The 22,631-nt window shown below is 67.5% G+C and overlaps 9 protein-coding genes across 9 annotated transcripts; 3 read left to right on the forward strand and 6 right to left on the reverse strand.

Moving 5' to 3' along the window:
- Nucleotides 1–4,429: 4,429 nt before the first annotated feature.
- Nucleotides 4,430–5,071, reverse strand: EMIHUDRAFT_214266 (hypothetical protein; the record flags this gene model as incomplete). Its single annotated transcript, XM_005764268.1, has 1 exon — nucleotides 4,430–5,071. One exon carries the CDS (start codon nucleotides 5,069–5,071, stop codon nucleotides 4,430–4,432), a length of 642 nt encoding a protein of 213 aa, XP_005764325.1.
- Nucleotides 5,072–5,467: 396 nt separating this feature from the next.
- EMIHUDRAFT_357661 (hypothetical protein) lies at nucleotides 5,468–5,769 on the reverse strand (the record flags this gene model as incomplete). Its single annotated transcript, XM_005764269.1, has 1 exon — nucleotides 5,468–5,769. A coding segment is annotated over one exon (302 nt), but the record flags the coding sequence as incomplete, so codon positions are not given.
- Nucleotides 5,770–10,095: 4,326 nt separating this feature from the next.
- Nucleotides 10,096–11,078, reverse strand: EMIHUDRAFT_452339 (hypothetical protein; the record flags this gene model as incomplete). The annotated part of the gene is made up of 4 exons (XM_005764270.1): nucleotides 10,096–10,430; nucleotides 10,500–10,574; nucleotides 10,686–10,874; nucleotides 10,950–11,078. 4 exons carry the CDS (start codon nucleotides 11,076–11,078, stop codon nucleotides 10,257–10,259), a joined length of 567 nt encoding a protein of 188 aa, XP_005764327.1. The 3' UTR covers nucleotides 10,096–10,256.
- Nucleotides 11,079–11,487: 409 nt separating this feature from the next.
- On the forward strand, nucleotides 11,488–13,449 carry EMIHUDRAFT_452340 (hypothetical protein; the record flags this gene model as incomplete). The annotated part of the gene is made up of 4 exons (XM_005764271.1): nucleotides 11,488–12,280; nucleotides 12,419–12,734; nucleotides 12,829–12,876; nucleotides 13,000–13,449. Exons 1-4 carry the CDS (start codon nucleotides 11,502–11,504, stop codon nucleotides 13,447–13,449), a joined length of 1,593 nt encoding a protein of 530 aa, XP_005764328.1. The 5' UTR covers nucleotides 11,488–11,501.
- Nucleotides 13,450–13,830: 381 nt separating this feature from the next.
- On the reverse strand, nucleotides 13,831–15,244 carry EMIHUDRAFT_452341 (hypothetical protein; the record flags this gene model as incomplete). Its single annotated transcript, XM_005764272.1, has 5 exons — nucleotides 13,831–14,172; nucleotides 14,248–14,397; nucleotides 14,473–14,541; nucleotides 14,617–14,749; nucleotides 14,826–15,244. Coding segments are annotated over 5 exons (1,113 nt in total), but the record flags the coding sequence as incomplete, so codon positions are not given.
- Nucleotides 15,245–15,577: 333 nt separating this feature from the next.
- EMIHUDRAFT_104569 (hypothetical protein) lies at nucleotides 15,578–16,926 on the reverse strand (the record flags this gene model as incomplete). The annotated part of the gene is made up of 2 exons (XM_005764273.1): nucleotides 15,578–15,955; nucleotides 16,168–16,926. The coding sequence occupies 2 exons, from the start codon at nucleotides 16,924–16,926 to the stop codon at nucleotides 15,578–15,580; spliced, it is 1,137 nt and encodes a 378-aa protein (XP_005764330.1).
- Nucleotides 16,927–17,020: 94 nt separating this feature from the next.
- Nucleotides 17,021–17,945, forward strand: EMIHUDRAFT_214273 (hypothetical protein; the record flags this gene model as incomplete). Its single annotated transcript, XM_005764274.1, has 2 exons — nucleotides 17,021–17,233; nucleotides 17,523–17,945. The coding sequence occupies 2 exons, from the start codon at nucleotides 17,021–17,023 to the stop codon at nucleotides 17,943–17,945; spliced, it is 636 nt and encodes a 211-aa protein (XP_005764331.1).
- Nucleotides 17,946–19,388: 1,443 nt separating this feature from the next.
- Nucleotides 19,389–21,094, forward strand: EMIHUDRAFT_464972 (hypothetical protein). The gene is made up of 4 exons (XM_005764275.1): nucleotides 19,389–19,892; nucleotides 19,968–20,117; nucleotides 20,328–20,507; nucleotides 20,582–21,094. The coding sequence occupies exons 1-4, from the start codon at nucleotides 19,401–19,403 to the stop codon at nucleotides 20,675–20,677; spliced, it is 918 nt and encodes a 305-aa protein (XP_005764332.1). The 5' UTR covers nucleotides 19,389–19,400; the 3' UTR covers nucleotides 20,678–21,094.
- Nucleotides 21,095–21,268: 174 nt separating this feature from the next.
- EMIHUDRAFT_104571 (hypothetical protein) lies at nucleotides 21,269–22,332 on the reverse strand (the record flags this gene model as incomplete). Its single annotated transcript, XM_005764276.1, has 3 exons — nucleotides 21,269–21,562; nucleotides 21,700–21,813; nucleotides 21,943–22,332. 3 exons carry the CDS (start codon nucleotides 22,330–22,332, stop codon nucleotides 21,269–21,271), a joined length of 798 nt encoding a protein of 265 aa, XP_005764333.1.
- Nucleotides 22,333–22,631: the final 299 nt, after the last annotated feature.

Here is a 22,631-nt window from a genome sequence, read left to right on the forward strand (position 1 = left end):
GTGGCGGCGGCGTCGGCGATGTAGACGACGGCGTCGAGAGAGGAGGCGTCGTCGGCGGGGGAGGCGGCGGCGTCGAGGCAGGCGTCGGTGGCGCCGGCGGCGGCGGCGTCGAGGGAGTCGACGGCCTCGAGTGTGGCGGCGGCGTCGGCGATGTAGACGACGGCGTCGAGAGAGGAAGGCGTCGTCGGCGGGGGAGGCGGCGGCGCCGAGGCAGGCGGCGGTGGCGCCGGCGGCGGCGGCGTCGAGGAAGGCGGCGCCGGCGGCGGCGAGGGAGGCGGCGGCGGCGACGGCGGCGGCGGCGGCGGCGGCGTCGGCGGCGTCGAGGGAGGCGACGGCGTCGAGGGAGGCGACGGCCTCGAGAGAGGCGGCGGCGGCGGCGAGGGAGGCGGCGGCGGCGACGGTGACGGCGAGGGAGGCGGCGGCGGCGGCGGCGGCGGCGGCGTCGAGGGAGGCGACGGCGTCGAGGGAGGCGACGGCCTCGAGAGAGGCGGCGGCGGCGGCGAGGGAGGCGGCGGCGGCGACGGTGACGGCGAGGGAGGCGGCGGCGGCGGCGGCGGCGGCGGCGTCGAGGGAGGCGGCGGCGTCGAGGGAGGCGACGGCCTCGAGAGAGGCGGCGGCGGCGGCGAGGGAGGCGGCGGCGGCGACGGTGACGGCGACGGCGGCGGCGGCGGCGGCGTCAAGGGAGGCGGCGGCGGCGGCGGCGAGGGAGGCGGCGGCGGCGACGGCGACGGCGGCGGCGGCGAGGGAGGTGGCGGCGGCGGCGGCGGTGGCGAGGGAGGCGGCGGCAGCGACGGCGCCGGCGGTGACGGCGGCGGCGGCGGCGGCGGCGGCGTCGAGGGAGGCGGCGGCGGCGGCGGCGAGGGAGGCGGCGGCGGCGGCGTCGACGGCGGCGGCGGCGAGGGAGGTGGCGGCGGCGGCGGCGGTGGCGAGGGAGGCGGCGGAGGCGGCGGCGCCGGCGGTGACGGCGGCGGCGGCGGCGCCGGCGGCGTCGAGGGAGGCGGCGGCGGCGGTGGCGAGGGAGGCGGCGGCGGGCTCGGTGCCGGCGGCGCCGGTGGCAGTGGGGGCGGTAATGGCGGCGGCGGCGTCGAGGGAGGCGGCAGCGGCGGTGGTTCCGGCGGCGGCGGTGGCGGCGACGGCGGCAGCGGCGGCGGCGGCGGCGGCGGCGTCGAGGGATGCGGTGGCGTCAAGGGATGCGGCGGCGTCGAGGGAGGCGGCAGCGGCGGTGGTTCCGGCGGCGGCGGTGGTTCCGGCAGCGGTGACGGCGGCGGCGGCGGCGGCGGCGACGGCGGTAACGGCGGTGACGGCGCGCTGGCTCCTGCGCAGCAGCCGGAGCAGTCGCATCCAAGCGTCTGCGTCTGCGCACAGTCCATTTTCTGGACAAAATTGAGGCAGTAGGCCCCGGCGCACTTCTTCATACACGGGCCGTCGGTGGGCGGAGCACGCCCGAGGCAGCATCCGGAACAGTCGCAGCCTAGGTCCGTGCGGGTCGCGAAGCAGCTCGAGGAGGCGAGGTGGTCTCGGCACGTCCAGGTGAACTTATTTAGCGCCGACTGTGCGAAGAGGCTCCACGCACCGCCGGTGCCGCTGCACGGCTCGAGGCACTTGAACCCATCCACAATGGAGTTGTAGGACATCCACAATGGGATCTTACCGGAGTGCAGCCGGATCTTGGAGTCGTACGACACAGGCCCCAGGGTGAATTCTTTTTGTCGATTTTACCACACGGGTACCCCCGTGCTAGGACAACAAGGCCCCACGGTACACGGCGTCTCCACACTAGGCGAGTCAAACATGTGTCGTGATTGGGATCAAAGCTTTTGTCTTTTGTGACTAGGGGGTTGCACACGCTCTGAGGCCTCAGACCCCCCCCTCTGAGGACGGGTCGGACCCCTGGCTTGGCGGCACAGAGGGTTTGACTCTGACTCTGTGCCGCCTCTGTGGCCTCTCTTGGCTGATTTTGGCCTCAGAGGGTCCCTGGCCGAGGGTCTGTCTTGGCGCGGCACAGAGGGCTTTGACCTCAGAGGGTAGCCCCCTCACGGCAGAGGCGAGAGCCCCGGGCGGAGGCGGAGCTGCCTAGCCCTCCACGAACGGCGCTGACCAGTGAGGGCGGGGAGGGGCGGCAGTAAAACATATGACTTTTCACAGCGACCATGACTAAGGCGCTACTCTATACGCTCGCAAGCGCGCCCGGCACCACACACGCTTACTGCTGCAGGCTCTACCACAGCGCCTGCGCCGTGCCCTGCGCGTGAACCAGCTTCGCGCGGCCCGGCGCCGTCAACTTGAGGATGTGCTTGGAGCGGCCGCCCGAGGAGGAGGTAGTGATCTCTCCAGTCCGTCGCTCCCCTGCTCCAGCTTCGAGCTTGGCCATGAGGCGCCGCGGCGTCCGCTTGAACTCGACTGGAACTCGAACTTGAGGTATCCGAAAAATGGAAGGGGGGGGGAGGGTTCTCTCTGCTTGGTGGGGGATCACGACAGACTTGAAATACCGCTGAAAACCCCCTCTGAGGAGCGGCCTCGCGGGGCTTGCCTTGCGCTTGCCGTCTCAGAGGGTCCCCGTAGCCTCAGAGGCTGCGCCGAGAGAGGCTGGCTTGGCGGCACAGGTGCCGCAAAACAAAAACCTCTGTCTCCATTGCGTGGGCAAAAAGAAAGAATTGAAAAACGGGTTCTTCGTGCAGGCCTGTGCTCGGCATCGCTCCCTCCTCTCCTTCTACCACCGACCGCCCCCCGCGCGCAGACCGCAGTGCGGACGTATTTTTTGAACGCAAGGATGTAAGCCTACCGCCACACTCTCCCTACTTCTCTGCAGCACGACCCCCCTCCGGACCAGCGTGGTCGAACTTGAAGTCGCCGCCTTCGGCCATGATTATCCTGGGGCTCGCCCAGCTCAGCCGCCCTCGCTCGTTTTCGAGTCGGCGCGCAAGTTTCTCCGCAGCAGGAGCCTCCTCCCCACGTTCAGGGCTGAGTGTAGCGCTACCACTCGTCGCTTTGGCGCCGGGCGAGGCGGGCTTGACTGCGGCCGCGGAGCCTGGGGCATCACCGTCCGCCTGAGGCCAGCCGCAATCGGCGGAGCAGGGAGCGACTCGCGATGGACCCCCCCTGCTGCGGTTGGCCACGGCTTGCAGTCGCAGGTGCGAGAGCTCCGCCTCGAGCCTACGCGTGGAAAGGAGGTGGTGTGCCGCCAGAAGGAGCGGCGACCGACTGGGTTGCCACGAGCAAGGCGGGCCGCTGCGCGTAGGCGTTCGCCTCGTTCAGCCGCTCCTGTAAGCACAGGCAGTTAGTTACCCAGATGCGAGCAACACGGGAGCGGTGTAGTCACACTGCCTGAAATTGACTGCGTTCGCGGTCCCGCAGCAGCATGATCGAACGAAGCCTATCGGGTGAGACTGCCGGGTCAGCGGCGGCGAGGCCTTGGCGGTTAGCGACCCGTGGCAGCAGGGTGGCTCTCACAGGCCCGCCAGCTCATGCTCCTCCTCAGTGAGCCTCTCAAGTAGGTCGGACAGCTCGAGCCGGAGCACCATCAGCCCCCCCAGGCGGCGCTCGAGCAAGTCAGACAGGTCGTCCATTACTGGCCCTCGGCCGCACTCCGGCTCTAACGTCGGCGCAGAGGTCATGTCGCTGGTGACAGACAAGTCTGCGGACGTCCACGAACAAAACGAATTTTACCTCCGCTCCCGCCCATCCGTGCGTGAACAGAGTTTCGCAGCAGGAATGCAGGACGAGGATGAGAGCTAGAGTGAGAGAAGAGAGAGAAACAGAGGATCATTCGGAACTGTAGTCAGTCTTCATGTCCAAGACGAAGGAGGTGGTCATCATGGGAGGGGTTCAGAACTTCGGCCCAGGTTCCGGCCCACTCGAGGTGTGGCGCTAGCGCTGCACCCCCCCAAGCAAGCAGTTTTCGACCACACTCGTCGCACTGGAGGACATCGAGTCGCTTCACGTCTACACCCCCCTCTCGATGCTCGCGGCCGTCCCCGCCTTTGTGCAGCTCCACCTGCGCGCGATCAAGCACACGGTGCAGTCGGCGCAGCACCTGATCGTGGGTGTGAGCGAGACGGACCCGGGTGTTGAGGACCATCGTGCGCTGCGCAGCTTCATCTGCAGGTGCTTAATGAAAGCCAGCATTGCCAACCAGGCCGAGTTCCACCCGATCAAACCGCCACCCATCCGACTCTCATTTTGTGGAGAGGGGCGGAGCCGTTTGACGAGACCTGGAGCTTCGATGCGAGCGAGGACCGTACTGTCTTGGCTAGATGGCGTCTATTTATCATCCTTAGGTAATACCGTGACACGCACTGACTGTATCAGCCCTCGGGGATCGAAAAACACTGTCTCGCGCGGAGACGAGTGTCTCTCGAGATGAGCTGGAGAGAGGATGAGCCCCATGAGCGTCACCCGTCTGGTGTGCAGCGCACACGCGCGAGAGTGTCTATATGCGCTCGGCGCAGACAGGACAGGAGCGCTCAGTGCAGCACGGCGACTTGAACCACCCTCTGACGCACGCCGTGTGGAAGACGTGCGCACACGGCAGCGCGGTCCTTGCATCGAGTGAAGTGAGCGGCTCGAGGCAGATGGTGCACTCACCAAAGGTTTTGGGCTCGGCAGCGGAGTTGTGCTGAGGGCAGCCCCTCGTGCGCTCCTCCTCGTCGGCGGCAGCGATTTTCCAGCACTCGAGCCATTCGCCCGAGAGCACCCGCACCGGCGCGCCGGCCGGGTCCACGCTGCCGCCAGTGCCTCGCGCCCACTCGCTGGCGAGGGCCCAGTCCGCGAGGCGGCTCGACGGGTGCGCCTGCAGGAAGGAGCGCATGTCCGCCAGGAGGGCCTGCTTTGCCAGCTCGTTCGTCACCTGCCGCCGAAGCAGCGCGGTGGCGACCTCATCGTCCACACCGTCCAGGCCGCACTCGAGCTCCGCGTCACGCGCCCTTGGTGGCTCCGGAATCCTGCCCACAAGCATCGTGACGAGAGGGCTCTTGGCGCTGACCTTGCGCGGGGCCGGCTGTAGCCAGCCATTGACCGCGCGCTGGATCTTCTGCAGCAGTGCGTTGGGGGCGCGGGCGTCACGGGCAACCATCGTCAGAGAGTAAGGGACGCAAGGCGATACCGCCCGTCCTTGCCCGCCGAGTTTGACTGTCCGAAACATCCAAATCCGAGCGGCCCGGGGCACGGCATGTTGTGTCAGCTGTGACTGTGAGGTCCGCCCGCCGGCGCGTTTTATATCCCGAGGCAGTGCACGGGATGGAGTGTGGCCTGGGAAAAGAGACTTTCTTTGCGGAGCACCGGAGCAGGACTCTGAGCTCTGAGTCTATTGTATCTATAAGGTTGCGCTGTGCGTGTTTTCATGTGCCCGGTGAAGTGGCCTGGGAAAAGAGAGTTCAAAGCGCGGCAGGAGGACTGATCAAGGGGCGTGGTCTCATAGTGTGTGTGTTGGGGTGGTGGTGGGGGGGGGGTGCGTGTGTGCAATGTGTATAATTTAGCTATTGTACACAACAAAATACTGTACCCCCCTCTCGCCACATTCACGGATCCACCGACCACATATATCTCGCGGCCGTATCTCGTGGCCGCTGTGCCAGAGGAGACCGCCCCGCCGCGCTCCCTCCGTGCGCGCGGCGTACCTGTACATGGCAGCCCCCCGGATTGCCGCGGCGGAGATGAGCTCGCGCCCGCGACGCCTCGGCGCGTTGGATTAGCAAGCTTCGGCGCAGTTGATGGCGGGGTCGTACTCGCAGCAGGAGCAGGGCGAACCCCATCCATTCGGGGCGCACGCCTCCTCAGCCGTCACACCCGTCCACTTGATTTCGTCGCAGTTGAACCCTGCCTTCGCCACGGCGCTGAGCACCGCTGAGGTCTCTGCGAGCGCGTCGAATTCCACCACCTCCTCGGTGTATGAGAGCGGCAGCTTCACCACGGGGTAGACAATCATGTCCATCCCGTCCACAATCATAGTTGCGTTGCCCCTCGAGATCACGTCGATGTGCTTCTTGCCCTTCTGCTCCGCCTTGCACGCGGCCGCAGTTGTGACGGTCATGAGGCAGCAGTCGAAGGAGACGAGGGAGTCGATTCCGAGCACGCAAGGGTCGATCCCGTGGGCGCCCGTGTTGATCGTCTCGGCGCGGCCGGGGAAGGGCGTCGCCGTGAGGAAGAAGGTGTAGGTCCCCGTCCCATTCGTGCTGCCCTTCGGCAGCGGGATCGTCTGGTCGCTGAGCAGGTCGTCAAGCCCCTCGCACTCCCCGTCGAGTGGAGAGCCGGGGTCCTCGCGCGAAATACACTTCAGCATCGTCGCGTCTTGACCGCCGATCGTATTCTTGCGATAGCCGTCCACCGCGAAGCCACTGCTGGGGCCGCCCTCGACGCGCGGGTCGTTGTTGGGCGTGTACGCCATCATGCCCGGCCTGGTCTGCATCCGGGCAAACGTGTCGCTGGCGGCGCACTGGATGTCCACGGCTGGGACCGAGAGTGTGTTGCCCAGCGCGTTGATGACGAACTTGGCGTCATACTCGATCTTCTCGTCAAAGTAGACGTCGTACGAAATGTCCTTGAGCGCCCACTCGCGCACAAAGGGGTTGACGCCCGAGATAATCGAGCCGCGGTTGCAGGTCTCGGCCGACGAGGTTGTCAGCCCGCAGTTCTGGCCAGTCTCGAGGTCGTAGCCCTGCACGAGCGTCTGCTTGTCCACCAGCCCGCCGGTGAACATCTTGGTGGGGCCCGCCTCGAGGGTGACGAGGCCCTGCCAGACCTTGTTGAGGAAGAACTTGTTGGTCGGCCCGACGGAGATGATGGTCTGCTCCCACTGCGACACCCACCGGCCCAGGTTGTACCCGTTCGTCTCGGAGTTGTACAGGAAGATGGACGCCTTGACGCGGTTGACGCCGCGCAGCACCTTGAAGTCGTACATGTCGCACCAGCCGATGTTCTCCGACACCTCCTTCCAGACCTCGACTCCTTCCTTGCACACGCCGTCCTCGTCCTGGTCCTCGGGCTTGCAGCACTTGTTGTTGGCATTCATCTCGGGCGTGCAGAGGCGCGAGCCGTGCAGCTCGCGGAACACCTTTGAGAAGCCCCACTTCTCCGCGTCGTTGGCGTCCTTGTTGTACCAGAGGTCGGCGCGCAGCATGCCGATGCGGTCAAACTGGAGGATCGAGGAGGAGGAGAACTCGAGGTCGGCGTCCATCACAATCATCCCACTGTGCCCGTTGTCGTCGTACGAGGCGTTCGCATAGTTGATGCGCACGTTGCGCGTCTGGAAGTTTTCGAGCAGGACGCCGGGGAAGGTGAGCGGCTTGTCGATGTCGACCTTGAAGCCGAAGCCGAGGGTCGTGAGGGTGGTCTCGCCCTTGATGCGCCACGTGACCGGGCGCCCGGCCAGCAGGTCGAGCCCCTCCTCGTAGATGGCCTGCTCGTTCATGATGGTCATCTGGCTGAGCACATCCTGGAGGTTGGCCGAGTTTGCGTCGAGCGGGACGTCGGGGAAGACGAGCCAGCCGATGTCGCGCCCCTTTGGTCCGACCAGCGTCGCGTTGAAGCCCGAGAGCTTGGCGGCGATCGGGCCGGCGTTGTTGAGCTCGACCCACGTATCGATCAGCATGGTGGAGGGGAGGGGCTCCATCAGCGTGGCGCTTATGATGGTCATCGTCGTGGCGTTCACAAACATGTTGACGACGATGGGCACGATCACCAGCAGGATGATCGGCACGAATATGATGAGTCCGAGCAGCACGATCGTGCCACAGCCGAGCATCGCGCGGCACGGAGTGCCGCAGAAGAAGGTCCACTGCCGCTGCAGCCACGACGGCCGCGCCGGCGGCGGGTCGCCAAAAGCGTTGCCGGACTCGACCATGGACTGGGAGAGGTCGATGCTCTGGTGCTGGCTGTGGCGCGAGCCGCGCGCGGCGGAGGAGCGGGCGGGGTCCTTGAGCGAGAAGTCGGAAGCCATGGCGGCGCGGTTTGGGGCGGAGAGTAAGGTGGAGCCGACAGCGCAAGGTTGCCGCGGTGAGCAAGGACGCTTATTATTGCTTCAGCTGGTTTTTGTCGATATTTTTTATTCACGACGAAACGCATCGAGAGCATACGCGCCGGTCTCCAGTCCGAGCCTCTCTCTCTCTCTCTCTCTCTCTCTCTCTCTCTCTCTCTCTCTCTTTCTCTCTCTCTCTCTCTCTCTCTCTCTCTCTCTGTCTCTGTCTCTCTCTCTCTCTCTCTCTCTATCTCTGTTTCCCCCCCCCCCCCCCACACACACACCCCCCCCCCTCCCCCCTCTCTCTCCCTCTCCCCTCTCTCCCTCTCTCCCGCTCCCTCCCTCCCTTGTATGTATCAGAGGTAAGAACAGCGCAGGCTCAGAAGACTGGACCAACGCGGAGAGAGCTCCTTATCAGCTGGTCGGCCGCCATGTGGGCCTCCGGGCCTGCTGCGGCGGCGCGGCCGGTTGAGGCCGGGCCGAGCCCGGCCCGCGACGGCTGGCCGCCGACGAGCGCGCTCGCGCTGCTCGTCAAAATGGCGGCGGTGGCGATTGCGGCGACGGTCGTTCAGTCATACAGCGCTCAGGCGTCTGTCGTCTGTCGTCTGTTGTCGCAATTCGCACACGCGCGCGCCGCGCGACCCGCGTCGCTCCGCGAGGCGTGATTCGATCCCGCAGCCAAAAGCTGCTCGCTCGAACCGCGGCCGACTCCGCCATCGCGGCCGCAGCTGTTGAGCTCTCCAGAAGACTGGTCTTCTCTTGAAGACTGGTGCCTGATATGCTGCCTCCCTGCGGATGCTGCCGGCGCCAGGCATTCGTGGCATCCCCAGAGTATCGACCTCTGGCTTGTCAGCCGCCCCACCGAGGGCACCATGAAGTACAGCGATCGCCGCCTCGCTGGCCTCTCCGCAAGGCCCCCCGACCGCGTCGAACTCATCGGCGCGGGCTCTCTCGGCTACGGGACCGGCCCCAGCTTCGGCTGAGGGCTAACAAGCTGCCGAGCCCAAATCACTGTGAAAGTCGTGATTTCTTGTTGGTCTTCAAATCTCTCTCTCTCTCTCTCCAACGCGGTGTGTGGACACGAACGAGACAAATATTGCTAAATCTCTCTCTCTCTCTCGAACGAGCGAGCGAGCGAGACAGGAGATGACGGCACGCAACAGCTCTCTCTCGGCACGGGCTGCCAGAGAGAGAGAGAGAGAGAGTTTGTTTTGAGAGAGAGAGAGAGATTTTTTGTTTGTTTTGTCGGGCTGCCCGAGTGAGCGAAATGAGCGTACGGGACTACGTACGCTACTGCCCCCCCCGTGCGCGCCAGCCCAGCGCAGCGCCCAAGCAAGGAGGGTTAGGTTAGGTAACAGCCAGAGCGAAAAATTGAGAAAAAAACACATGCGGCCTCGGGGCTCTCAGGGCGGCGCTCCCAGCGTCGAGGCCGCCCCCCACCGCCCCCCACCGCCAAGCCACCGCCGCTGCGAATACCGCACTCGTCACCACCACCACCCTCACCACCACCGCACCAACGCACGCTCGCCACTGCACTCGCCACCGCCGCCCTCCACCGCCACCCTCAGGCGCTGCAGCAGTACTTTGACGAGCACGCCATCCAGGCGAACCTCAACACCTGGCTCAACGAGCTCGTCCAGCACAAGCCCGCGGCGCCGTACGCGTGGCTCGCGTCGCGCATACGTGCGCGTGAGCCCAAACAGCCAGCGCCCTCGACCCCGGTGCTGTCGAGGGAGGTCGCGGCCGCCGAGATTGTCGCCCCTCTTGCCAAGCGCTGGATGTATTGCGACGCCTTTCGCGGCCCGGCGGCGCCGGCGGCGCCGGCGGCGAACGGCGGCCCCGCGAGCAGCTGCGCGGATGACTCACTGAAGGTGAGCATTGAGGCTGTGGGGAGCCGTCTTGTCGTCAAGGTGCGGGCCGCTGCGTGAGCACCCCCCTCGAACGCTGGGCGACGCGCTCTGTTTGCGCACTGGTCGCTCTCCGTCTCTTTCCGTCTCTTACGCAAGGCGGGCGTGCGATCCCTTTCGCGGATCGAGAGAGCGTCTCCGAGATCGATGATCGTGTGTGCCGCACGTGTGAAGCGTGGGCGAGGGAGATAGAGTTGGAGGAGAGAAAGTCGCAGAGGCAGACGCGCCCGCGCCCAGTCACTTTGTATATATTCTTTTGAACAGAGACCATATGCTCTGTACACCAATGCTCTGTACTCACCCCGACAGGGCCTGCCCGCCGCTCTCAAGTTCCGCCCGCCGGCGCGCGCCCCCCGGGAGCGAGTGAGGTCCGAGGACTTTTTCCGGCCCCCCTGCTGTCAGAAGTTTGCGTTTGCGTTGCGGTATGAGGAGTTGTCTCGCATCGAGTCGGTGTGCTTCTTGTACTCCATCGTCGCGTCCGCCGGCAGCCCCGTCACCTGGCGCAGCGTGTCGCGGATCTGCATGCATACGCGCCGGCTGTCGGCCGACTTGTTCCACAGCGAGAGCAGGTCCTGAGGGGCGGGGAGCAGAGGGGGTGGAGGGCGGGCCGGGAGGGGCGAGAGGGGCGCGGGCGCGCACGCCTCCTGGTACCGGACCGAGAGCACCGCCCCGCAGATCTCGTCGCCCTTGAACTGCCCGCCCATCAGCGCAAGGAGCTGCAGCGAGAGGCGCGCGGAGAGGGGTGAGGGAGGGGCACGCGCGCAGCGTCGGCGGCGGGCCCCCCCCGGGGGGGGTGGGGTGGGGGGGAGCGGCCGGTGGCGGCGCGCCAGGTCCTCCCAGTAGCGAGCTGCGAGCCCCTTCTTTAGCCGCACGATCCACTTGCCGCCGGCCTGGTTTTCGCTGTCCTCCCACATCGGCCGGATGCCCTCGCGGAAGACGTGGTAGTCGCAGTTGGTTGGCCGCTCCTCCGAAGACGGCCGGCGCAGGTGCACGTACAGCTGCCAGAAGTCCTCTACCTACGATTCGCCGCGAAGAGGGACCGGCGCTTCGCGCGCGCAACGCCGCTGAGGAGGGCGGCCGGGGGTGATTACTGTTTGGACGGTGCCCAGAGCGGAAGTGTTCTCCTCGTACGACCGGTTGGCCACTTTCTTGAAGTACGAGAAGGACCAGGGGTAGGTGAGAGCGGCGGAGCCAGCAGAGCCAGGGGCGGCTTCCGGCATTTCAGAGTAGAAGAAAACGCGCGCTTTCCGCCTCTGCTGCCAAAATCCTGCTCGTGCAGGTGGGGACCCTGTCCTCGTCCCATCCCTCGTTTGGCGTGTCTGTTTTCTTTCTTTCTTTCTTTCTTCACCGTACGAGAGGAGGAAGTGACAAGGGAGAGAACGACGAGGGTGGGACGACCGCGAGGTGGCATGAAGGTTGCAGCGAGAATCGGCGAGAGACTGCGAAGAGAGATAGGAAGAGGCAGACTCCCTAGGGTGGGCGACGGATAGCGCACCACACACCTCTCCTTAAAATCCCTGTGTGGTGGCGGCGTGCCGTCCTCCCAACCCTCCCTAGGGTTGTCTGTTTTCTTTCTTTCACCGTACAGTTCCGTACGACCTAACCGTACGTACGACGGAGTGGGGCGGTCGGCAACTAAACCTATGAGCAGCGGCTCAGCGCCGCCGCGCACTCCGCCCGGCGCGAGCGGCAGGGTGCGCGAGCCCACGCCCGAGACGACGGCACGCAAAGCCGCAAAGCTTGGGGGCGGCGGCAGCAGCTGGCCTCCGGCTGCGGACGAGTGGGAGCTCGACGAGCGGCAGCACGAGCGGCCTAGGAAGCACGTGCACGACTGCGTGCACCGCGAGATCACGCTCGAGCCGCTGCTCGACGCCGTGACGCGCACCAAGGCCTTCCAGCGGCTCGGCTCGCTGAGGCAGCTCGGCTCGACGCACCGGGTCTGGCCGAACGCAACGCACACGCGAAAGGCGCACAGCCTCGGCGTGGCGTACCTGGCGGAGAAGCTGTGCAGAAACATTGCGCAGCGGCCGATGCCCCACGGCGTGCAGCCGCCCGACGAGCGCGACATTCTGCTCGTCAAGCTCGCCGCGCTGTGCCACGACCTTGGCCACGGCCCGTTCTCGCACACGTTTGACAACTTTGTGGTGCCGGCGGCGGCGCGGCGTGCGCGGGACGAGGGCGACGCCGGGCTTGCCAAGGTGCTGGAGAAGCACAAGCACGAGCAGCTGTCTGTGCGGCTGCTGCGCAAGGTGTTTGCCCAGCCGCCGCTCGCGGCGCGCGAGGACCGGCTGACGGAGGCGGAGCTAGTCTTCGTCGAGGAGCTGATCCTCGGCGGCGACTTGAAGGGAGGGGTGGACGCGCGCAAAGGGCGCGGCTGGGACAAGCGCTACCTGTACGACATCGTCTGCAACGCGGACTCGGGGCTTGGGCACCCTAGATGTGGCACCTCTAGATGTGGATTGGAATGTGCGGAACTCGCCTCGTCTGCACCCGTGGCGCTCTGTCTTTCCGCGAGAGGAGGACTGCGACGCTCCACTCACATCGCCGTCTGTATCACCAGGCTGGACATGGACAAGCTCGACTACCTGCGCCGCGACCCTGCCACGGTCGGGATGAGTGGACTGGTCGTCCCGCTGCTTGAGAACGCAGAGGTGCGGCTGGCGACCTTTGGCGGCGAGGCGCGCGCGCGGCCGGTCATCTGCTACCCGGACAAGATGTCTCCTTCGCTTTTTGAGGTCTTCCGCAAGCGCGCGGAGCTGCACTGCCAGCTCTACACGCACAAGCACGTCGTGGCGTGGGACCTGCTGCACCGCGACTTTCTGCTCGCCGCCGACGCGCTCGGCCCGGTCGTGGGCAGCCTGCGCCTCGCCGAGACGGTGGTCGCCGGCAACGAGGCCGCCGCCGCCTGCCGTCGAGGAGAGGCCGGTGCCGCCCCGCAGCCCACGACACGCCCACGGCACGTGTTTGCAGGACGCCTTCCTCAAGATGACCGACGAGTCGGTCATGGCGCGCTTCGAGGTGCTGATCGAGGCGGGCGGGCGGGGGCGGGAGGGCGGCGCTGCGGGCGGGGAGGCGGGCGGCGCAGAGGCGGGCGGCGACGCGGGCTTGGAACGCGCGCGGGCGCTGCTGGAGCGCATCCAGGTCAACGATAACTACAAGTGCGTGGGCGACCAGATCTTCAGCCGCAAGCTCACGCGCGAAGAGCTGGCGATGGGCAAGGCGGAGCAGGAGCGGCTGGTGCGCAGGCTGGAGGACGGCGTGAGGGCCGCGGTGGGCGCGCGCGGGCTGCGCTCCGACAGGGCGAGCCTCGAGGTGGAGACTCGGCATGTGCACCACGGGCAGCGGGGGAGGAGCCCGCTCGACAGCCTGCGCTTCTTTGGCAAGGGCTCCGCGCGCGACGAGCACGCGCAACCCCTCCCGCAGCGGCAGCGACACGACTGCCTTGTCCCGGCCAGCTTCGAGGACAAGGGCGTGCGCGTCTTCTGGAAGGGGCCCCCGGAGGACTGCGAGGACGTGCGTGAAGCCGTGCTGGCGTGGGAGAGGCAGGAGGCGCAGGGCCGCGAGAGCGACGGAACTTTTGAGTCACAGTAGCGAATTACGATATGCGTTAGGCGACCGACGGCCGACCGTGTGGGGGGGGGGGGGGGGCGGCGGGGCGGGGGGGGGGGGGGGAGCAAGATGTCGACATATGTCCCGCGCGCTCCGAACTCGTTTTATGGCATTAGACAGAAGCCCTCGTTCGCTATTTTCGTACGGAATAACCCGTAGTAAAATACGGCCGCCGCCAGGCTGTGCGAACGGTGTGTGTGTCGATACACACAGCAGCGACACACCCGGGCCGAGGTACCCCGCGGCGCGGACCGAGCGAGCCGAGCGTGTCGGAACCGGGAACGCTCGTCCACTGCACGTGTACTCGAGATATATTGTCCATGAGCGCGCGGCGCACACTCACGGCTGTAGATCTTCGGCCCCGCCCCAGCTGCTAGCTAAAGCTGCCGCAGCGAGCGCCACCGCGCCGGCCGCAACCAAAACGGCGGCCGCCACTCCAACACGGAGGCCGCCGCCGGCCGCCGCCCGCGGTTGATCGGCCGCCTCGGCGTTTGCCTCGCCTCGGGCCTCACCCGCCCCTCCGCCGACCATCCTCCGGTACGCCGCCTTTCGCTGCCTCGCGTGCCGCTGCCGCCGCTCGGCGAGGCGCGCCTCCTCCTTCTCGACGGCGGCGGCGGCGCTGCTGTCCGCCTCGGCCTCGGCCGCCGCCTTTGCGCGGGTGAGCGCGAGCGACGCCTCCGCGTACGCGCCCAGCTGCGTGTGCGCCTGGCGGGAAGAGAGGCAGCCACCCGTGAGCCGGCCGCGCGTGCCGAGAGGGGCGGGCGCAGTGCCGCCGCTCGCCTGCCCCTTGCGGTAGAGCGCCTTAGGGTGCTCCGGCCTCAGCTCGAGCACCTTGTCGGCGTGGGCGAGGGCGGCCGCCTCGCGGCCGGTGCGCAGTTTGGCGGCGCACAGGTTGAGCTGCATCCGCACCGTCGCCTCCTCGAGTGGCGCCTGCAGCCGACACGCCACGGACGACTCACGGCCGGGGGCGCCGCAACGTCTCGCGACTTGTCGCGGTCTCCGCGCCAGCTGGCCGTCCTCGGGCTGGGGCATGTAGACGAGGTACCGCATCCCCTGCTCGTACTCCTCGTCCGCCTACGGCACGCGGCGCGGGCGAGTCGCGATCGCGCCTTTGCGCCACCGCCTCACCCTCTCGCGGCCGCAAGCGACCGCCGCGAAGGCGAGCCCGCGGTAGAGTGCGTTGCCGCGCTCGCGCCGCTCGGCGGCGAGGCGCAGCTTGTCGTCGAAGGAGAGGTCCCACAGCTCCGCCTCCTCCTCGAGCTTCACCAGCTCGACCTCGTACCTGCGGAAGAGGGCAGGCGGCAGGCGTGAGGTGCTGCAGAGGGAGCGGCCGCCGCCGACGCCGGAGGCTAGCGCACGTGACGACGGCAGAGCCGGGCACGCGAGGCGCCGCCGGCGAGCCGGCGTCGCCGTACGCACCCTCGGGCTGCACGACGACGCGCGCACTCTCGCCCTCGCGCATCCCGCCGACCGCGCGCTCGAGGCCTGGCACGAGGATACCGCGGCCGAGCAGCAGCAGCCGCGGCACGCCGAGAGGGCGGCTGTCCTCAAAGACAGAGCCGACGCCCTCGCCCGAGCGAGACGAGACGACGGTGCTGACGACGTGGAGCGTCGCTCGAGCGCCCGGCCACGCCTGCCGCCCACCGCCTTCCACTACGACCTCCTTGCTCCACGAGCGCTCGATCTCCGCCTCACGCCTCATATGCCTCGCCTCCTCCTCGGCGCGGAGCTCGTCGGCGGACGGAAGTGTGGCGTCGGCGGCGTCAGGTGGGACCATGTGTGACGGTGTGGAGGACGTGGGGCGGGGAGGAGGAGCAGCCGTGCCGCCGCCTCGGCTCCTAACGAAAAGAATTCTGTCGCCCTGTGTTCGTGCGTCGCCCATCTCTCCTGGAGATGACTGCTCTATGTATTTATTTATTCTACCTTGCAGCTTGCTCCTTGGGTTGTCCGAGTGTTTCTTTCTTTTTTCTTTCTAAACACTGGGCACGGGGGACTGGCGCGCATTTTTTTTTAGCAATACCAAACAACTCTAACACTCACACGTCATTTGGGGCCGCGCATTGGCACCAACACAAGGATGTGCAAAACAGAATTTCCCATCCGCTCTCCGCTATAGACATCTCGGAGTACACAAGTCGGCACAGCCATGGCGCATCGTCCCGCCGTGAGCACCCCTGCTCCCCGAGGAAGCGAGCCGGCAGCGCGCGCTCCTCACGCGCGCCGCCGCGCGCGACCGGCTGTGCTCGCACGCCTCTGCCCGCAGCAGCGCCAGCTCCTCGAGCGCAACCTCGAGCGCCGCGTCCCGCTCCGCGCCCTCCCGCCGCTCGCGCCGCAGCGCCCTCTCGCAGGCGGCGAGCCGCGAGGCCGCGTGCCCCAGCGCCGCCTCCGCGCGCGCCGCCGCCGCCCGCAGCCGCTGCGCAAGCGCTGAGCTCTCCGCCGCAGCGGCGGCCGCCGCGCCGTCCGCCCTCCCCCTCGCCCTCGCCCTCGCCTCGAGGTCGGCCACCTCCGCCTAATCTAGCCGCCACTCGAGTCAGCGGCCGCCCCCTCCCTCGCCCCGCGCTCGCAGCCACGAGCTAGATCTCGGCTAGATCTCGGCTAGGTCCTGGCTGGATCGCGGCCACATCTCGGCTACATCTCGGCCACATCTCGGCTAGATCTCGCCTGTAGCTCGGCCTCGCGCCGAGCCGCAGAGGAGCGCACCTCTTCGAGGGCGCGCGCCCACCGCGCCCCCTCCCCTTCGCGCTCCTCCCGCGAAACTCCCAGCTCCTCCCGCGCCTCCGCCAGCTCCTCCCGCAGCGCCGCGTTCTCCCTGCCCAGCTCGCCCGCCTCCGCCTCGAGCCTGCGCGCCGCGTCGCTCGCCAGGCCGCACTCCTCGCGCAGCGACCTCGCCTCCGCCTCGCTCGCCTCGAGCCGCGCCTCCAGCGCCTCCCTCTCCTCCAGCGCCTCTTTCGCCTCCAGCGCCTCTTTCGCCTCTAGTGCCGCGCCAACCTCGGCGGCTCCGCCCTCCAGCGCCTCCCTCGCACGCGCAGCGTGCAGCTCGAGAACCTCGCGCCGCGCGCCGCGCAGGCGCTCCGACTCCGCAGCGAGGGTGGCGCGCAGCGCGCCCTCCGTCGCGGCACGCTGCTCGCGCAGCTCGCGCAGCGCCGCAGATCGCTCCCGGCACGCGGCGCACTCTGCCGCCAAGGCTGGTCGCACCGCTGCCTGCGCACGAATCGCCTCGATCGTCGCTAGGCGCTGGAGCTCGCGCGCCGACGCCTCCCTCTCCACGGAGCAGATGCGCTCGATGACCCGCGCCTCTCCCTCGGCAGCTTGCGCTTCTCGCAGCGCCTCCTGCTGCGCCGCGTCCCGCCGGAGCTGGTCGACGATCCGCTCGTACTGCGCCTGCATGGCAAGCAGCGCGTCGCGCGGCGTGTCGGCCTCGGAGAGGGCGATCTCGCCGCGCGCAGCTCCCGCCGACATGGCCGCTGGGGAGGAGCGGCAACACGGCCAGCAGCTAAAAAGAATTTAGCATGCCCCGGGTGCTTTGCCACACACCAAAACAGCGCCTGAACGCATGGCGTTCAGGCGGCACTTCTCTCGCGTCGGCTCCGCCGAGCGCTGCACAGAGACCATCTTCACTGACCACCAACGACAGGTGTGCGACTACGCGCTCGTCTACGCGGAGAAGAAGAACGACGGCGAAGCGCCGTACTCGGTCTCCTTCACCGCGACGCAGAGCGGCGACGTCATCGTACAGCTGCACCCGCACTCGCAGCTCGAGCGCGCGGTGCGCCACGAGCGGCAGGCGCAGGCCACGGAGCCGCCTGCGAGCGCGAGCCCTGCGGCGCCGCCCGCCCCTGCCGCCGCGCCGCCAGCCGCGGAGCCGGCGCCCAAGACGTACGCCGCCGCAGCCGCATCGCAGCCGCAGGGTGCCACCGCGGGTGGCCAGCCCGCCGCGCCTGCGGGCCCGGCCGCCGCCGCGCGTGCCGCCGCCGCCCAGCGGCGGCGGAGTGCGCGGCTGCTCCTTCACTGTCCCTAACCCGGGCAGGAAGCGTGGGCAGCAGCAGCGCGGCAAGGGCCGCGGTGCCAGGGGCCGTGCCGATGCTGGACCCCGTCTTGTTGACAAGAACGCGCTGTCCGCGCGCGGCAGCGGGCCCTCGCGCCAGTCGCGCTCGCCGTCGCCCGACTCTCCGCCCGCCAAGCGGGCCGCCTCCGCTGACTCGTCCGGCTATGAAACCGATACGCCGGACGAGGTGCAGCAGGAGGCGGTCCGCAGGGTATGCGGCGCGCTCGGCATGAGGGAGCAGTTCGAGGCGGCGATGGCGGCGGGCGAGCTGCTCGAGATGCTCGAGAGCTTGCCGCGAGGGGCGGTCGAGGCCTCCGTTCGGCTGATGCGCGGTTACAACCGCACGGGCGAGTGGCCAGAGCCCATCCTCACCAGCCCTGCCCCGCAGCGCGGCCGCTCGCCAAGCCCCGTCGATGAGTGGTCAGATGGTTAGTGCCCGAGAGCGAGGGGTCCGGGGGGGAGCACAAACATAGGACGCCCAGCCTTGCCCTCGTGCCGCCGAGTGCATATCCTATGCGAGAGAGATCCCCTGTGCCCTGTGCCCAGCCCTCTCCGCGCGGCGATGCGCCCTCCCCCCTCGCTTTTGCAAAATCCTGCAAAGGTGGGGACGTGTCTGTCCTCGACCCAGCCCTAGCTTAAATAAATAAATAAAAACGGACACCTCTACTAGGAGATGGGTAAAAAGGAACAGGTCCCCGCCCTGCGGTCTTTGTGCAGGGTTCTTTGTGGGTGTGGTCGGCGACTAGCCGGGGTCGTCCTCCCGATGGGGGACTAGCACTAGCCGTCTTCCACATGGTCCCTCGGGTCCCTGCTGCTCCTAATCTCGTCGTACATCCTCCTGCTGATCTCAGCAACATCCTGCTCCCTCCCTCGTCTCGCCCTGCGCGTCTGCTCCGCCTCCCCGTCGTCTGCCCTGCGTCGTCTGGTGACGGGTCCTCCATAGTCGGTCGAGGTCGCCGCCCTCCTCGTGCCTCTTCCCAACGTTTCCTCGGCGGCCGATGCCGTCTGCTCCGACTCCGCCGTCCCCGGGTCTGCCCTGCCCTCGTCTGCGCTAGCTTCTGTTTCGTCATCACTGATAGCTCAGCCCTAGCTTGGGATGTCCGTTGTATTTATTTATTTATTGCCACACACCTCTCCTTAAAATCCCTGTGTGGTGGCGGCGTGCCGTCCTCCCATCCCTCCCTTGGCTTGTCTGTTTTCTTTCTTTTCTTTTTGCTTTGCCTTTCTGGCTTTGGCGCGAAAGGAGTGAGGTGGCGCGAACCTCAACCTGCAAAGACAGCTCAATGCTCAGGGTCTACCCGCCACAGCTGCGCAGCGCATCTCTCCATGGCGATCGCCTGCTACTCGTGCTCCCACTCCTCGTCCGGGCTGCGGCCTGCGCCACCTCAGACCTACCTCACGCCGAGCCCGCGCACCGCACTCGCCGCCGCCACCAGAAGGCCGCCGCCTTCCTCCAACAGCTGCACCGATTCGAGAAACAAACACCCGCTCTCTCTCCCCCCGATTCGCGCTGCCTTTTCTGGAATAAAGACAGAAAGAAAGAAAGAAAGAAAACAGACACGCCAAACGAGGGATGGGACGAGGACAGGGTCCCCACCTGCACGAGCAGGATTTTGGAAGGACGATCAGGGGGACAGGTGGGGCTCTCCTGCTCCTGACACGGGACACGACAGGCTCGCAGCGCGGTGCGCGGTGGACTCCCACATCCACTGGCGGTCTCATCTCAGTCTAGCGACCTGCCTCCAGCTTGTCGCTGGCAGTCTCTCCTACCACAGGCACACTGACACAGGGGTGGCAGGGGCGGCGGCACGAGTCTCCCACAAGACAGAAAGGGCGTCAAGCCGCAAAACTTTTTCTTCCTTAGCGCCACGGGTGCCCTTCGATCTCAATGAAGCTGCTGGCGGTTTTCATCGCGGCCGCCGCCGCCTTCAGCGCGCCGAGATCGCAGACGCGCAGCAGCCCCGCCCCGCGCAGCGTCCTCGCGCTGCGTGGCGGCGGCGGCGAGCCCTCCGAGGCCATGCTGCAGGCCACGTTTGCGTGCAATCGCCTCTATGCCTCGTGCCTCGCCGAGGCCAACGCCGAGGTGGCGATGCTGCGCAAGACGGTCGCGGCGGGCGAGGACCTGTCCGGCTTCGGCGCCAAGGCGGACGCCGTGCTCGCCGACGCGGAGGACAAGTTCTCCGCGGGCACGCCTGCGGGCGACGCCGACGTGGCGCAGCTGTATGCCGACAAGAAGGAGGAGCTGAGCGAGGCGGTGCTGACGTCGATCGAGCCGGCCTTCGTGAAGGCGCTCGCGGCGCTCAAGGAGACGGCGCTCGAGTCCTTCAAGGCGCAGGCCGTCGGGCAGGACGACCTCGCCAACGCGGCGAGCGCTGCCGAGGCGCGCGGCGGCGGCGAGAGGCGCCCGGCGAGGGAGGGTGGGCGTGGCTCACGGGGCGGGCTCCTCTCGGCGTAGGCGGCCTTTGTGAAGGGCGCCAAGGTGTGCGTGCCCGCCAAGGCGGGCTGGGGGTACAAGGCGGAGCGCGCGAGCCTCGTCGCGGTGATTGACGCCATCAAGAGCCAGTCAAAGAAGGCGTCGGCGGTCAAGCAGCAAGCGCAGCAGCAGGCGCGGCGGTGGCGGTCTGGGAGGGAGGGGGGAGGCGGCGGCGGCGGAGGGAGGGAGAGGGCACCGAGCGGAGGCGGTACCGAAGCAGTGGGCGGGCGGGGGGAGGGGGAGGGATGCGAACAGAGGTGGGGCACGACGGGGCGGGGCACAGGACTGAGCCCCTCTCGGTGTCTGCTGAGCGCGTCGCCGCCCGCCGCCCCCGCGCCGCAGATGAGCACCGCGATGAACTACCTGCAGCTGCAGTCGCAGCAGATGCAGCAGATCCAGGCGCAGTACGCGGGCGGGCAGGGCGGCAAATGGTCGCTCGGCGCCGCCTACCGGCCTCCCGACACAAACATCAACCTGTCCGGCTCCTACCAGCAAGGGCGCGGGAATCTGCAGCTCTGGATGGCGGGAATAACCCCCCCCCCCCCCCCCGCCCCGCCCCCGCCCGCGCGCAGACCGCCCCACCGCGCCCGCTGCAGGTGCCCGATGAGGGCGCCGCACTCCTCGGGCCGAACGGCTTCACCAACGGCGTCGGCCCCGCCAACCTCGGCCTCTCTATGAACGTGCACCTCTGAGGGCGCGACCCAACCGCGCGCTGCTTCGTCTTGTTTAAGCACGCCCAGCCATCGACCAGCCACGCAGCCGCTGCTGCGGGTGCGTCCTGGCGGCTGCGGGAGGCGCGGCTGGGGCTGCTCCCTCACTCGCCGTGGCCGGCCCGACTCAGACTACCGGCTCGACTCTCGCTAATCACCTAGGAGGAGGTCTATCGTGGCGCGTGACGCGCTGACCACAGAATCGTGTGCGCTTTGTGTCTTACCCCGGGGCGGGCGCGGTCTCTGCCAGTCGCGCCGGTCTGTGCGGTCTGGGTCTCTGCGTCTGGCTCTCTGTGGGCGTCTCTAACACTGCTCACTGGTAACTCTCTATTGAGCTAGATTTTGATTGAGAGGGTTGAGTTTATCGCAGCTTTATATGTGCCTGAGTGCTGAGTTGACAGACATCAGAAAGCACAAAGCCCGACCCACCGCACGTGGAGAGGGCACGAGACATGGACATGCATTTCAATCTACAACACCACCCCACACTTACCCCCGACGTTTCCTGCCATGCAAATGCGCCCGGGATTAACCACAGCAAAACAGCCCGCGCGCGCTGCCCCGGGCGCCAGGTCACATGGTGAGCAGCGTCGTCCGCGTCAGCTGCAGCTCCTCGGCCGAGACCGAGACGCGGAATTCTAGCAGCTCGCAAGCGAGCACCTCGAGGTCGTTGAGGTGCGAGAGCGAGACACCGCCGACGCGCGCCCAGTACGAGTTGTTGTACGACTCGTCGTCCAGCACCTTGGACGCGAGCAGCGCGGCGACGAGCAGGAGGCGGTGCGCGTTTGAGACGCAGAGGTGCAGCCCGCGGCTCGCGTGGTTGAGCAGCAGGCGGTCGATGAGGACGACCATGTGCAGGAGGAGCGGCTGCGGCGGAGGGGATGGGAGGGGTGACGGGAGAGACGAGGCGGCGAGCCGACGCCTCCTCGGCGGTGGAGCTGCGGTGTCTGTGCCTGAGGGCTTGTGAGGGTGTGTCATGGGCGGTGTCTCGAGGTGATGCGCACCTCGAGCAGCCCCTCCTTGTGGAGCAGGCCTTGTGAGAGGACGTACTCCTCGAGGTAGGCGGCGGGAGAGATCTCGGGCACCGTGACCGAGTGGAAGAGCGGCGCGAACACCGGCTGCGGCCGGGAGGAGGGCGGCATGTGAGCGGTGAGGGGCGGGGCAGCGGGCGGGCGAGGAGCAGGGTGGGCGGCAGAGGGCGGGGAGGGGGCGGATCACGGGGTGGGCCGGCGATGGGAATGGGCCACCTCGTGGGCGTCTGCTGGGCACGCTCCCCCCATCGTCCGCTGCAGCAGCCGGGTGATGGCCGCGAGCGCCGGGAGCGCCGACTCTGGCCACGAGCCGCCGCTATGGGAGGTCTCGGCCTTCGCCGTGTCGCCGCCGACGTTGTCGGTGCTGGCCACGCTCTTCTCCGGCGTGCTAAAGGCTCGCTCGCACCGCGCGCCGCCCTTTGCGGGCTTGGTTCCCCGGCGTGCTGTCTCCGTCGACGAGGCAGCGCGAATCGGTGCACAGGCGCAGCTGTTGGAGGACCAGGCGGCCTTCTGGTGGCGGCGTCCGGCGAGTGCGGTGCGCGGGCTCGGCGTGAGGTGGCGCAGCCCGGATGAGGAGTGGGAGCATGAGTAGCAGGCGGTCGCCATGGAGAGATGCGCTGTGGCGGGTAGAAGCTGTTTGTGTGCAGGTTCGCGCCACCTCACCTCCTTTCGCGCCAAATACTCGATGCGGGCTAAAGGTTGGATGATCCGTTGTTCCGTTGTGCTCATGGTGAATTCACTCACATAAACGCACAACCCCACATTCACTTACACCACCTTCCTACCTAAGCTAACCACCGCAGTACAATCGATTGAGTCCGGGTTTGTTGTGCGTATGATTGTAAGGACGTAGGGACCCGCCCCAGGACAGGCTCTGGCGTTCTGATGGAGTGCTCTGGTGCCGA

Source organism: Emiliania huxleyi (genome assembly GCF_000372725.1).
Source record: "Emiliania huxleyi CCMP1516 unplaced genomic scaffold EMIHUscaffold_60, whole genome shotgun sequence".
NCBI lineage: Eukaryota > Haptophyta > Isochrysidales > Noelaerhabdaceae > Emiliania > Emiliania huxleyi.